The 15,664-nt window shown below is 34.2% G+C and overlaps 1 protein-coding gene across 1 annotated transcript; it reads left to right on the top strand.

The window, feature by feature from the left end:
• Nucleotides 1-1,929: 1,929 nt before the first annotated feature.
• LOC112039890 (uncharacterized) lies at nt 1,930-4,590 on the top strand. Its single transcript, XM_024072796.2, has 5 exons — nt 1,930-2,118; nt 2,240-3,027; nt 3,127-3,286; nt 3,485-3,550; nt 3,991-4,590. The coding sequence occupies exons 1-5, from the start codon at nt 1,930-1,932 to the stop codon at nt 4,588-4,590; spliced, it is 1,803 nt and encodes a 600-aa protein (XP_023928564.2).
• Nucleotides 4,591-15,664: the final 11,074 nt, after the last annotated feature.

Below are 15,664 nucleotides of genomic sequence, written 5' to 3' on the forward strand. Positions count from 1 at the left end.
GGAAGAAACGGAGTTAGCCCGTAGCACCAAAAAGATCAAGGATGGCCACCATGCGAGCTTCCAAGAAGGTCAGGATCGACCTACATCCTCCTTTAAGGACAAGCTAAAAGGGGAAATCCCAGGGGCCTTTATTCAAGCCTTTGATTTCTCGGAAACTATGGATGAGGATGAAGAATCTGATGACAAACTGGCTACCATTCGGGATGGTTTTGTGGCAGTTTCGCTTTCTAAGTCCACCAAGAAACGGATCAGAGCTCCTTGGTCCAAGGCTGTGATTGTTAAGGTCTATGGGAGGTCTGTGGGCTTTAGCTTTATGCAAACCAAGCTGTTGTCTTTATGGAAGCCAGCGGGGAGGATGGACTGCGTGGACCTAGGCAAGGAGTTTTTCCTAATTCGCTTCTCTTTGGGAACCCAACTTCAACCCTGACACAGCTAATGTTTCATCTGTTGCTACATGGGTTAGACTGAATAACCTTCCTATTGAATACTATGAAGCTGAATTTCTTAATGAGATTGGCCAAGCTATCGAAAAGGTACTAAGAATTGATACCCACACGGCGTTAGGAAGCAGAGGAAGGTATGCCAGACTTTGTGTCCAAATTGACGTGGATAAACCACTTCCCACGACAGTTCTTATTGGTAAGCTTGAACAGCCAATCTTATACGAAGGCATCCATAAACTATGTTTTTCATGCAGTAGAGTAGGTCATCGGAAGGAAAATTGCCCCTACACCATTCGCAAGCCAACTCCGCCGTCACAAGAACGTGCCAAAGATCCTCCTTCACCGCCACCATCCCCACATGATTTGCATGACACTGATTCTACTGTCACGGACAAAAATCCCACTGAGAATGTACAAGATAGTACGTATGGCCCTTGGCTTGTAGTGACACGCAGAAAGAGTGGCCATAAAGAGACAAAACCACAGCAATACCATTCTGAATTGAAGGGACCACCTCTTGATCTACATAGGTTGGGCCACAATAGGACGGGGTCTTCAATGGCCCACGAAAGTAAGAGGAAATTATCTTCTGACCATGCGCCTGATAGGCCAAACGTAACAAAGTCCTTGGAGACCGACTCTAAGAGGCCTGTAAACTCCATGAGCCCAACCTCTTCAAAGGAAGCCTTTCGCTACACCTCTAGGCCTGACCCGTCTCCTAAGGGCAAGAAAGCCAATTCACGTGGTAGGGCTCCTTACACCAACACTCGTGCCTCCTCTTCAGTAAACAAGCCCCCTTCCAAGCTGTATAGCTCGCCTTCTTCCTTCATTTAAGATAATGAACCCCTTTTCACTACTAATAAGCCATTCCATTTTTCTAGCTCAGCTGTACAGAAGATGGATGTTATTTCTAAAGGGGTTAACCTAAGTGAAGATGTGGAAGTCCACTCTCCCTCCAATGAGGGTGAGGATGAAAGTGGGTATCTTACAAAGCTTGTTGAGGTACCTTCGCATAGACAAGCAGAAGCCGGAAAAGGAGTGGTAAGTGAATTGAAGCTCCATACCTCTGGTTCCTTCGATTCTGATGCTGTGAAGGGTAATCCCGCCGGAACTATTCTCGAGAAGAAAGATGCTAGAGAGTTAACTGGCCACAGCCCCAGTTTTGGGATTTTGCCTCTTAACCAAGACAAACCAAGTCTACCTTCCCTTGGAGTTAAACCTGTTCTGGTGCTCAAACGAATTAAAGATGGGTGTGCTGGAGAGTTGGCTGATCCTGGTACTAGTGAAAAGGCTGCCCGTAGAGATGGTGAAGAAGGTAAGATGGAATTTGAGGGAGCAAGTGATGGCTCTATCTCAAATTGAGAAGTGCTTTTCCCTAATTTCTCCTTTCCTCATGAATATCATCATCTGGAATAGCAGGGGCACTCTTAAGCCCAATTTTCAACCGCATGTTAGAGAGCTTGTCCAGAACCATAACCTGGCCATTATGGTGATTATGGAGACTCGCTTAGGAGGAGACAGAGCGAAGGAAATAACAGATAGGCTTCCTTTTGACAGTGCGATCCACACCGACACAATTGGGCGTGCTGGAGGGTTGTGGTTATTGTGTAATTCTGACAGAGTAGAGGTGAATCATCTAGCTAGCACTGAGCAGGAAATTCATGCCATAATTAAGGTATGCCCCCTTTGACTTTAGCTGGTGGTTTATTGTTGTATATGCTAGTCCTAGGCTTGTTGAAAGAAGCATTCTCTGGAATAACCTCTCCTCTACTGCTGATCTTGTTAATATGCCATAGGTCATAGCTGGAGATTTCAATGAACCCTTTTTGGGTGAGGATAAATTTGGTGGGAGGGCTGTCAGTGTTAATAATTCTCTACTATTCAAAGAGTGTTTAGACAGGTGCAATATGGTGGATTTAGGCTTTGCTGGCCCAAGGTTCACCTGGACTAACAAAAGGGAAGTTAGTGCTCTCATTCAGGAGCGTATTGATAGATTCTTCGTAAATCCAGAGTGGTGGCACCTTTTCCCTGAAGCCCATGTTACTCACCTCACCAGATGCCACTCTAATCATTGCCCGGACCTTTTGGAATCCACTCTGAGAAAAGCAGTTCACCTTTCCTGCCCTTTCAAGTTCCAGAGCTTCTGGCTAAGTGACATTTCCGTCCCTGGTATTGTTGCTTTAGCCTGGAGAAATGCTTTTCATTTAGCAGGTGCAGTTGAGAAATTTGCCAAGGATGCCACGGTGTGGAACAAGAATCACTTTGGGAACATCTTTGAGAAAAAAAGAAGGATTATGGCCAGGTTAAATAGTGTCCAACATGCTATGGCAGATAGGGCCTCAAGCCATCTCCTAGAGCTGGAAAAGAATCTTCAAGTTGATCTTGATAATGTTCTTTGCCAGGAGGCAGAGTTGTGGGCCCTCAAATCTAGAATTAACTGGGCTGTACAAGGAGACAGAAATACATCCTTTTTCCACATGTCAACCCTTGTTAGGAGGAGAAGGAACAGGATCACAACTATTAAGAATATTGCGGGAGACTGGATTCATGAGGATCATGCTATCATGGAGCACATCCAGAAGGGGTTTTGTGAGATTTATTCCACTTCCAGCCACTTATCTTCTCTCACCCCCTTGCCTGACTCCTAGTGGCAGGCTAAACTTTCTGATGACATTCGTGATAGCTTGGCCATCCCTGTCTCTAATGATGAGATCAAGGTTGCTCTATGGTCCATGATAGCTCATAAAGCCCTTGGGCCTGATGGGTTGCATGCTGGGTTTTTCCAACGTTTTGGCTTATTGTTGGCAACTCAGTCATTAAAGAAGTTAAAGAGATTTTTGAAGGTAAAGTTATGCTAGAATATCTCAATAAGACCAATATAGCTCTCACTCCTAAAATCCAAAGTCCAGAGACTCTAAGCAACTACAGATCGATCAGCCTTTGCAATTCAGTTTACAAGATTGTTACTAAGATTATTGTGGTAAGGTTGAGACCTTTTCTCAGTGGTTTGATCAGTCCTCTTCAATCTGCCTTTATTCCAGGAAGGAAAGGCATTGATAATGCCATCATCACTCAAGAACTTATACATACCATCAGTTGAGCTAAAGGTAAGGAAGGATATATGGCAATCAAGATTGATCTAGAAAAAGCCTATGACAAGCTTGAATAGAGTTTCATTAGGCAGATGCTCCTTCGTATCGACCTTCCCAGGAACCTAATTGATTTAATCATGAGTTGTGTGTCGTCTGTCTCTACCTCTATCCTTTTTAATGGAGGCATTTTGGAGCCGTTCTTTCCATCAAGAGGCATTAGGCAAGGCGACCCTTTGTCTCCCTATCTCTTCATAATTTGCATGGATTTTCTAGGGCAACTTATTGAAGAAAAGTGTAGCAGTAACCAATGGACTCCTGTCAAATCTTCCAAGAATGGCCTGGCCTTTTCCCACCTGATGTTTGCTGATGACTTGGTTCTCTTTGCAAAAGCTAATGATACCAATTGCCATACCATCAAAGCTGTATTAAACACTTTCTGCTCCATTTCAAGTTAGTCGGTGAGTGAAGAAAAATCTAGAGTATTTTTCTTGCCTAATGTGGACAGGGATAAGAGAGAGCTTCTTAGTGATATTTTGGGATTCCGGTCCACACCATCTCTGGGCAAATATCTTGGAATTCCTATCAACCATGCAGGGCATTCGAATCAAGATTTTAATTTTGTGCTAGATAGGGTCAAGCAAAAATTGGCGGGTTGGAAGTCGAATCTCTTGTCTATGGCTAGTAGGTCTGTGCTTATCCAAGCCTCTTCTTCAACTATTCCTGCTTATGTGATGCAGTGTGCCCAACTCCCAGGTAAGATTCTTGATGGTATTGACAGGCTTAACCGAAATTTTTTGTGGGGATCCACTGATACAGCTAGAAAGTTGCATTGGATGGGGTGGGAAAAAGTAGCTAAACCAAAAAAAGCTGGGGGCTTGGGTCTTCAAACGGCTAAGGGCAGAAACACTGCTCTTCTTGCCAAATTAAACGGGAGGTTCCACCTGAGCCCGAAGCCAACTAGGCCCTGGTTCTTAATAGGAAGTATTGCTCTCACAGAAGAATTATCTCAAGAAATCCTGATAAACTCCCTTGTTCCCGTGTTTGGTCAGCCATGAAAAAAGGAAAGGAGGTCTCCCAAAAAGGGATAAAATGGACAATTGGGAGAGAGAATAATCTTAGATTTTGGTTTGATAAATGGGTGGGTCAAAACACCTTGAGGTCCTCCATCCAAGGTCCTTTTTCGATGGAGGAAACCCATCGGAAGGTTAAGGATGTTATTTCAGCTGACGGCTGGAACTGGGCTTCCCTTTCCTTGGAGATCACTCTTGATTTAAGGTCAGAAATCCAAGCGACTCCTTTTGCTATTGCTTCTAGGAGGCAAGATAGGTTAGCTTGGAAGGGTACTCAACACGGTGGGTTTGATCTGAGAAGTGCTTATAATTTTGCTATTGGGTTGGAGGAGGTTCATCATTTCGGAGGCCAATGGATATGGAAAGCCAAAATTTTGCCACGAATTCAGATGTTTGTTTGGACGTGTTATCATAATAGCATTGGTGTCAAATCTTGCCTTGCCTGAAGAGGTATGAATCTGGATACTGCTTGCCCTCTATGCCATCAAGCCACAGAGTCTATCATCCATGCCCTCCGCTACTGCCCTATGGTTAGACCAATTTGGACTCAACTTGGGAAGGAGGTTTTTGACTCCGCCTTTTACTCGGGAGACTTGGAGTCTTGGTTGGCAACAAATGGTAGAACTACAACATCTATCTCCTTAAATCAGCCCCCTTGGATGCATGTTTTTCTTTTTGCCATTTGGCATATCTGGCTTAGAAGGAATGCGGTGGTGTTCAAAAATGGTCCCATACAAGGTAATTTAGCTACAATTATTGTGAACAAGTCCTTAGAATACGTTCATTGTGCCCTCCCCTTTAATGCTTCGACAAGATTTTCCTAGAAACTGATCAGATGGGAGAGACCTACCGCGGGTTGGCTAAAGTTGAATACGGATGGGTTAGCTTCAGAACAATTGGGAGTTGCTGCTGGTGGAGGTATTGTGAGAGATGAAAGAGGAAATTGGGTTATTGGATTTGCTAGAAATATTGGGAGAGCCTCTGCTTTCACTGCTGAGCTTTGGGCCTTACAAGATGGGCTCTCCATTTGCCTTGCTAGGAATTTCCTTACTGTGGAAGTGGAAATGGATGCCAAAATCTTAGTTGATATGCTTACTGATACCAGCAATGTCAACGCAACCATCTGTCCTCTTGTGGATGATTGTAGACATCTAGCCTCCCAATTTCTACAGGTGAGGTTCAAGCACTGTTACCGTGAAGCTAATAGGTGTGCAGACAACCTTGCTAGGGTGGGATCGCAACAGAGTCCAGATTTTATTCTCTTTTATAGCCCTCCTGTGGGTGTTGAGTTAGTGTTTAATTCGGATTTTAATGGTCTGTACTATAACAGGCGTTGTCATGATGTTACTCCTCCTTAGTTTTTAATATTAAAGTCATGTTTACCCAAAAAAAAGAAAAGAAAAGAAAAGAAGCTAAAGAGAAGCAATGTAATATGTGTGGTGAAGGTGGCCGGAGGGTAGGTGAGACACATTAAAGAAGTGGGGGCAATTTGGTAACTGTGCTGGTAAGCATGATTTCACGCTTGTTTAGAGACCAAATCCGAAACATCAATTTTTGATTGATTAGGGGAGAAAATGTCCGAGCCCCACAAAAAATCATTCATCTTTTCTCTTCTTACCAAACCAAACAACACGAAACTCTCTTTTTTCTCTTTTTTAATTTTTTTTTATTTTTTTAATTTTTTTTTAATTTTTTTTTTTTTATATATATCATTCCTATTTCACCTCCAACCAAATGCACTCTTAAAGGCAAGATAGATTTTCTCTTTTTTAATTTTTTTTTATTTTTTTAATTTTTTTTTAATTTTTTTTTTTTTATATATATCATTCCTATTTCACCTCCAACCAAATGCACTCTTAAAGGCAAGATAGGTTTGCTTTTAAAACCTTCATATCCTAAGCTTAAGCATACAAAAAGCATTATTATGCCTGAAGCAAAAACAAGAAAAATTATTGTGTATTCTTATACACCTTGACCTTTAAACCATTCTTGAAACTACAAAATTTGATTCTAGTGAGTTAGCTCTTGTTGCAAATCTTCAAGGTGTTCATTGGAGTGCCAGAGGTTCTAGTTCATGAGGGCGAGCTTCATTCGTAGGAAGATCACTATTAAAGGATTTTAAATGTTTTGGAATTATTATAGTAGGAAGGCAAGTTACACAGAGAGTTCAGGACTACAAAGGTTTTGCTTGTATAAAATATTATATAGTGGAATTTTAACGAGATTGGATTCTTGGAGTGGTTTTTACATTGAAAAAATTATTCATTTGTTTTCCATTTCGTTATCAAAGCTGTGTATTGCATGATTTATTATTATTTCTTTTGTGATTTGGTATTATAGCCGTGGGTGATATAATTTTCTTGTGATATCAGTGAGGAATTCATAATAAACTTATTCAATAAATTCTTTAATTCCGCTGGACAACTACATAAAATACTTGGAGTTTAGAATAATAATTTTCAATTGGTATCATTTAAAAAATGTAGAATTTTAAAACTAAAATTTCTCACTCTCGAACAAAACTTCATTAAATAATAACTCAGTAATAGTGACATTTTTTATGGTACACGTCTGTGATGCGAACCTTACCTCCCCCACTATATATCTGTCAAAAAAGAAATCTATCTTGAGAGTCATAGGATAGGAACCATTTTACCTTATTCTAGTAATAACTCAGTAATAGTAATATCATTTGTGGTTCACGTTTATGATTCAAATCTCACCTCCCCTATTATATATCTGACAAAAAAAGAAATCTATCTCGAGAGTCATAGAAGCCGTTCTACCTTATTCTAGTAACAAGCAAAATTGAATAATTTCCTGGGCAATAACTTACACACACAGGTATCTCCCATAAGAAATGAAATTGACATGTTCAAATAGACAACATAGTGACTTCAGCTTTCGATAACTTACACGCACACTTAATTGATGACTGCATTTGCATCTCTTTCATTTTTTTTTTTTTTTGGGATACACCTATGTTGTCTATTTGAACATCTGTTTCAATTCTTGTGGGGGATCACTTTCATTCTGACTCTGTGTACTAAAAAACATAAACAAAAAAAAAAAAAGAAAAAAAAAAAAGGTTGATTGCCCCTGCAATCAAAACAAGAATATTTAAACCCCTAGTTTAATGAACCCATTGATTTAAGTATCATATGCTGATTCCATTACAATGCAATATATTTATAAATAATTGTTGACTTTACATATATGCATGATGCATACACTCAACCGTCTTATCTTGTTTATCAAACAGATGTAAATCTAAATTAAATAACATTATTTGCAAGGAGTTGGTAATGCTTTAAAAAATTTATTTAAGAGAGGAGAAAGAAAGATCTCCAAGAAACCAATTGAATGTTGGTAACTAATTTCTTTATTTTTGATAATGGAGTAATGAACTTACTTTGTTGCAGCCTGTATATGATCGACTATTATGAGATGCAATTAAATTATCAAAACAAAATTATGAGAAGCAATTATTCTAGGTACAAGAAAAAAGAAATGACATCATTTAAACATTTAAAATTTTAATAATAATAATAATAATAATAATAATAATAAATGTTTAAATGATGTCATTTCATTTTGCTACTTACTCAGAAGCCTTGTACTTTATAAATAAGAATTCTATTGAGCGGGTTTTGCGTGATTCTTTTATTTATTATTATCAGTAAAGACTAAAGAGCTTTGCAATTTAACTTGTTGACCCTAAAATATTTTTATCAAGTCCTGAAAATGTGAGGTAGGAATACAAATTAATAATGAGATAGAAAATTTAAGGTAATCCATAAGAGGCTGTCCTCTAGATTTAACATTTCTTTTTTGAGCATCATTCATCTTACCAAAAGGTCTCCCTCGTTTTATTGCCGACCAAACCCACAACCATACAAGCTTCACTGTCATATATATATATATATATAAATATATATATTTTTCCTGAAGTCATATTTTTGGTATCTTAAGAAGGAATGATAAATGACGTATTTGGTCTCTATTTTTTACATTTAATTTCAATTTGGACTCTAACTTTTTAGTATTGTGTCAATTTAGCTTCTACTGTTATTTTTTGGATGAAAATTGCTGACATGACAAACAACCAAAATAAAAAATTAGTTTATGCAATAAACTAATTTTTTATTTATTTATTTTGGCCATTTTCCAAATTAGCAATTTTCATTTAAGAGATAAAAACAAAGACTAAATTAATACGGCACTAAAAAGTTAAGAACTAAATTGAAATATGATACAAAGAATAAAAACTAAATATGTAATTTACCAAATAAAGAATAAAAATATGCAAGAAAAATGAACCATAAAGCAAATTATTTGCTTCTCAAAGGATAACAAAGATCGCTTTCACAAAAGAAATTAGATCCATTAGCGTTGCAAGATTCTTTTCTTTTTCAATGGTGAAAATTAATACTGTAAGTTGTAGATTTGGGATTGATAGTTGGTCTGGTAAGAATATTTGTTGTATTAAATTGTCACGTTGTCAACATGTCTGACAACTCAAATAATAGCTCTTTGGCACTTCTTCAAGGTCACTTTCTTTCCTTTTCTAAAGATTCTTCGTTTTCCTTTTTCATATTTTTGTCACCACACCCTTCACAAGATGGTGAGAAAAATAGTTTGTTATGCACTGAATATTAGAAGTTAGAACAACAAGATGGTACAATCCAAATTATTCATTTAACATTTTTTTTAACGAGAAACTTGTAACTTTATTAAGAAGAAAATAAATTCAGTATATCATGAGCAAACTTAATCAATGATGGATTTTCCGAACATGGTAGTTCATTTATACCTCTAACTTTTGGTCCCCACAATTTACCTTCCATGCCATGCATCACTTTATACTTTGAACCATGTTTTCTCTCTTTTCTATACATTCAACAAAATAGGTTTTTTAAAAAAAAAAAATATTTTTTTTTTAACAAAACAAAGTTGGAGCTCAATTCATAAAAAATAAAAATATAAATAAAAAAATATAAATATACAATATTAAATTAATATAACTGAATATTAGAAGTTAGAACAACAAGATGGTACAATCCAAATTATTCATTTAACATTTTTTTTAACGAGAAACTTGTAACTTTATTAAGAAGAAAATAAATTCAGTATATCATGAGCAAACTTAATCAATGATGGATTTTCCGAACATGGTAGTTCATTTATACCTCTAACTTTTGGTCCCCACAATTTACCTTCCATGCCATGCATCACTTTATACTTTGAACCATGTTTTCTCTCTTTTCTATACATTCAACAAAATAGGTTTTTTTTTTAAAAAATATTTTTTTTTTTAACAAAACAAAGTTGGAGCTCAATTCATAAAAAATAAAAATATAAATAAAAAAATATAAATATACAATATTAAATTAATATTGTGAGTCGTGAGTTAAGTAAATAAATAAACATTGCGTTATTTTCTATTTTAACATTTTCCCAAAAGAAAGGAAAAAAAAAGGTGAATTACTTAAATTAGCTTACAACTAATACTTTCAACAACCATCATGAGTTAAATCTCATGTCTCAACTTTGGAAAGGATAAATTCTCATGCTTTGGTCAAAAAGGTAGGTAATCCTAGACATAAGATATTATTACATTTCGGCATGTGTTTATTTTGTAATAGAAATCAATAGTATTCAAAATTTAATGATTAATTATCATTATTATTATTTTTTATTTTTTTACTTTTGGAAATTATGAGAATAAATAACAAGATTTTACACCTTTTTTTTTTTCGCAAAACATATTAAAATTTTAATTTTAGAATTTTCTTTTATGCCTCCACCCTAAATCTTTACAACTACATTAAGCAAAAATTGTTACCACTTGAGGGGGCTAACGAGAAAGATATGAAAAACATCACATAGAATCTTTAGAAAATGGGGTGTTAAACATGGGGTTAGGGATGAGGGTAATTATGCAAAGATTACATAGATTAGAAAATGGTGTTAATTAAACATGGGGTTAGAAAAGTGGAGAGCCAAAGAGCTATTGTTTAAAGATAAAATTGTCATACACGTTTTAAATGATGTAACCTTTTACGGTTTTACCTCATCAGCTCCATCCTTTCACTTGTCAATGATGATTCTGGATAATATAAACTTTACTAAATAACTAGTATTATGTGCGATGCACTGCTTAATGAAAATTCATATATAAGCTAAATTAAAAAAAAATTATTAAAACAAAATTATTAAATAAAAATTAATAATAAATTCTAAAATAAGTAATTTTAATATTAAAAAAATTCATTTAAGTTCTGATTGAGTAGAGTTTGGACATTATCAGTGTTTATCTATTTTTATATTTTAAAATTCCCTTTGGTCTTTGTGTTAATTTCTTAATATGAGATATGGAATGAGTTTGATCATTCCTATTTGGGTTATGCCATAGGCAACACAAATAATAATAAACAAAATAGTTCCTTAGTACATAAATTTTTCCTAGTGATAGTCTAATTAAAAAAATCAACACACTAAAAAATTAATTATAATAATCAAAGCCCAAATAAAAACATAAACAAAAGAGTTCAAAAATTGAGAATATAAAAAAAAAATTTAAAAATTTACATAAGAGAATCAAGAACTTAAATGAGTGTCCATTGTTTTGCTTCTTCATAGTAAACGTCCTTTAACATAATATCATTCATGCAAATTCAGAAGTAAAGAATAATAAGTAAGATGAATTTATTAAATTAAAACAATAAGCGTGATGAATAATAAGCATAAGTTGCAACTTGGGGGAAAAAAGTGAAAAAAATACAAAAACATGGGGTGTAAATTTATTACTAAATACTATAAATTTTATTACTAAATAATTTTTATAAACGGATATAACAATAAATGTGAATAATGAATTTCAACTACATAATATAATATATGAATGTTTAAATTATTACTTTTTTTTTTTTTTTTATAACTAGCGACACATCAATTAAATATAATAATTATATAATAAAAGTTTTGATTAAAAGTCATGAATGAGCCAAGTAGCTACTCCTACTCTCATTAATTATTTTATATTATTTTTTAGGTTATATTTCTTGAAATTAAGGGATAATATTTAACAATTATTTAATTTAGGTAAAAATTTATTATTTTAACTTCAACAAATTTAAATTCTATTCAAACTAAAAATCTATTATTAAAAAAAAACTCTAAACTTTAATCTCAAACAACAACCTACTTTTTCTTTCTTAAAAAAAGAAAAAAAAAAAAAAAAAAAAACACACACACACACACAACAACAACAACAACAACAAAACCATGTTTTGACTTCTACTCCAACTAAAAGTCTATTATTAATATTTTAAAATCTATTATAAAAAATTCTAAACTTAAATCCCAAGAAAAAAAATCCCACATTTTCTTTCTAAATATATAAACAACCTGTTGACTTCTATTGTAACTTTTTTTTTTTTTTTTTGAAAAACGACTTCTACTCTAACTAAAAATCTATTATCAACATCTTAAGAACAACTAATTAGTAAATTAATTTACATTATATGATATATTTCCTGAAATTAAGGGATAATATTATGTAGTTGAAATTCATTATTCACATTTATTGTTATATCCGTTTATAAAAATTATTTAGTAGTAAAATTTATAGTATTTTTAACGCTTTCTATCTTGTCAGTTTTCTACCCACTTCAGAATTATAGACCATGTCGTCCATGCGTGCGATTTTTTTTTTTTTTTTGGGCCCTAATTGTTTTCTAGGAAGAGTGTAAGACTACATCTATGGTGCCAGATAAGGATAGGAATAGAATAATATTACACATACATTATTTTTTACAATAATTTTTCATTAACAGCTAAAACAAGTTAGTTTAATGTGGCTGTGGTAGAATTCTAAACATTAAATAATAATAATAATGATAATAATATATGGTTAAGTAGTCTCTCTTGTTTGAACCGATATCTTTAATTTTTCTCTATATATTGTATGAAGTTGTAGTTCCCAAAAAAAAAAAAAAAAGTGACAATTATTAATTAACTGTAATTTAGTTCTTGCATTTTTTTCCCTCTTGCAGTAGAGAAAGTATTCTTAAATTCATGGTTAGTACTGATCATCAATGATGAACTCATTTTTCTCTTTTTTCGTTGGTGTTTTCGATCTAGATTTAGTCTTGACAAAGTTCTAGCAATGTTACATTGCAAGCAAAATGGGAACCAACAGGGTAAAGATTATATATCACAGTGCATAAGATTAATGTTTCAAAAATCACGTATAAAAATCCAGAAAAAACGACAAACCGTAAGGTACAGATATGCTTAGAGGAAAACAATGTTGTCACGGGTATATATACTGTAAAAAAAACAACATTTTTTTAAGTTTTTTTGCCAGTGGAGAGCTCGACTTCTCAGTTTGGATGGAATACTTATGCTATAATTGAATGTACTCTATGCAATGCGAGAAAAGCATTGATTAATTTAATTATGGCACTAAATACATTGAACTTGTTAACAAGTTATTTGATTAATTTATTCTTTCCCCGCATCTAGTAAACAACACCACTACATTTTTTAACCCCTTAACAAATCTTTAGTAATAATTAATAACTAACTTTTAGTTGTAATTATATTTTTTTGATCAGTTAATTATATAGAATGACTTTTGCTTATTAAATCATAAAAATTAGATCCACCGTTAAAAATTGTATATGACTTTTACTATAAAATAAACTATTTATATTATCAAAAATTAGAATTGATAATTTGATATCTTATGGACTTATTTATAAACTAACACCATTGAGTCTCAAGCATATATAAGTGTTTGTATATATATGCACACACACACATTCACAGACATTCAAATATATATATATATATATATATATAAATTGAGTTTTATATTCATGACCTTGTTCATAGACTTGCGTGTTTGAGTTTGATTCTTTTATAATAGTCGAGTCTAAACTTAAACTTGAGATTGATTCATTTTCTACATAAATGAATATAAACAAATTTAGATTCTTAATTGAAGTTAAACTGTTCACAAACAATTTTATTCCTCTAAGACTCTAATCATTAGTCCCCCATCTATATATTAAATACAATTGTGGGACAAAATTGGCCTATGTCCTTTTTGCCCAAACTATATAGCCTTCTGCCATTCTTTCCAAATTAATTAGGAAAATGCTCCTCTTTTGTAATTCGATTTGCTCAAAATCGAGTTTAAAAAATAAAATAAAATAATTTTGGATCCCTATAATGGCGTTTTAAAGAGTCTATAGTGACGTTTTAAGGACCTATAGTGGCGTTTTTTAAACTCAACCTCCATGAACTCGAGTTATAAGTAATTTTTTTTTTTTTTTTACTTTTTTTTACCTATAACTCGAGTTCATAGAGGTCGAGTTACAAAACGCCACTATAGGTTCTTAAAACGTCATTATAAGCTCCTTAAAAACTCTACTATAGGGCCTAATTCGATTTTGAGCAAATCTAGTTTTAAAAAATGGGCATTTTTCTAATTAGTTTAGGAAGGGGGGCAGAAGGCTATTGTGGGGCCAAAGAATTTGGCGACCCCGACCCATTTATACTAAGCCTAAGGCCCATGCCGAGGAGGAAGGAACATCTGAGGATGAACGAAGAAGGCCCAAATAGCCAAGGAACATCACCGAGGACAATCCTGTCCTTGGTGAACCAAGATCATAGAAGGGAAAAGCGGCACACCATCAAAGGCAGCCTCCCAGAGCATTCCAAAAAAAAGGACGAGTGCAATGGGCCAGCCATGAGAGTATGGTGGAAGAGCAATTCAAGGAGAAACTGTCACCTCTGCATTAAATGCCCACAACTAACGTTCTAACCGCATTAATGAGGAAATGACCCATAAACAGTGCTACCTTGATTGCTGCAACTCACAGAAGGTTTGGGAAGACGTTTGATGGGACAAGCACTCAAGTATGGGCTTGGATGATCAACAAGTGGAAGGTTAAAATCGTTTAAAGAGGACTATATAATAGGAGAGACCCACCATAGAGGGGGGGTTGGAAGAAGGGGGAGAAAGCATCATGGCGATCTCAAGAACTTCTGCAACCATTGTCACCCAATATATACAAAAGTAGAGATCCTCGGATTGTGCCAAGGACAAACTTTCTTTGATAAACTGAGTTCATTTTTGTTTGATCAACATAAAAACTCATTTTAACTGTTATCCATGCACTAAAACCTAGCTCTTTGACCTATTCTCTACAAATTCATTGTACTGGGTCTACTGAGCCAAGATCCCATTCATTTTTAGGCTTAGTCCGAAAATCGAGACCCTACAGCTATATAATTTGGGCAAAAAGGGCATTAGCTAATTTTGTCCTACAATTGTGTCTTTTTTTTTTTATTACATTTTTTTTTTAATTTTTATAATTTGATAGTTGAGAGAAAGGACATTTGAGCCTTGAATTTTTTCAGTAAAAATACTAGAAAGTATCAACCAATTGAGTTACAAGGCATTTGATACCAAAAAATTAAGTACCAAAAAATTAAGTTCATATGTACAAATTGATTTTTTATTAATATTTTTTCTAAAAGAAAGCAAAAAAGGTGAGTTACTTAAACAATCTCTTTTTCTTTTCTTTTCTTTTCTTTTTTTTTTTTAATTTTTTTCTGACTTGATCCTTGCCCTTCCTACTCCACAAATATGAAGTTCTTGTAATGTGACCATCACGTTACAGGTGCAAAGTGCTCATTTTACTTACCTTTTAATCACACTAGGTTCATCACCCATTTTTCTTCCTTTTGTGGAGAGCGCATCACCCAAATTAAATTGGGCTTCAACTCTCTTCAAAATACCAATTTAGTATAAGAGGTGTTACGTCCACAATATTTTCACAATAAATTATAAGTGGTTAGTAGTTATTGATTCTAATTTGAACCTACCAATAAAATTACTTTTCTACCCTATCAACAACAATTTATAATAACCTGCGACATAAAATTTGTTGTGAAAATATTGTAAAAATGTTGTGGATATAGCATTTTCTAAACTTTTTTGCCATGAATAAAGTGATCAAGGAGGAGTCAGGCCTAAAGTCAA

Source organism: Quercus suber, unplaced genomic scaffold, assembly GCF_002906115.3.
Source record: "Quercus suber isolate HL8 unplaced genomic scaffold, Cork oak 2.0 scaffold_174, whole genome shotgun sequence".
Classification (NCBI taxonomy): domain Eukaryota; kingdom Viridiplantae; phylum Streptophyta; class Magnoliopsida; order Fagales; family Fagaceae; genus Quercus; species Quercus suber.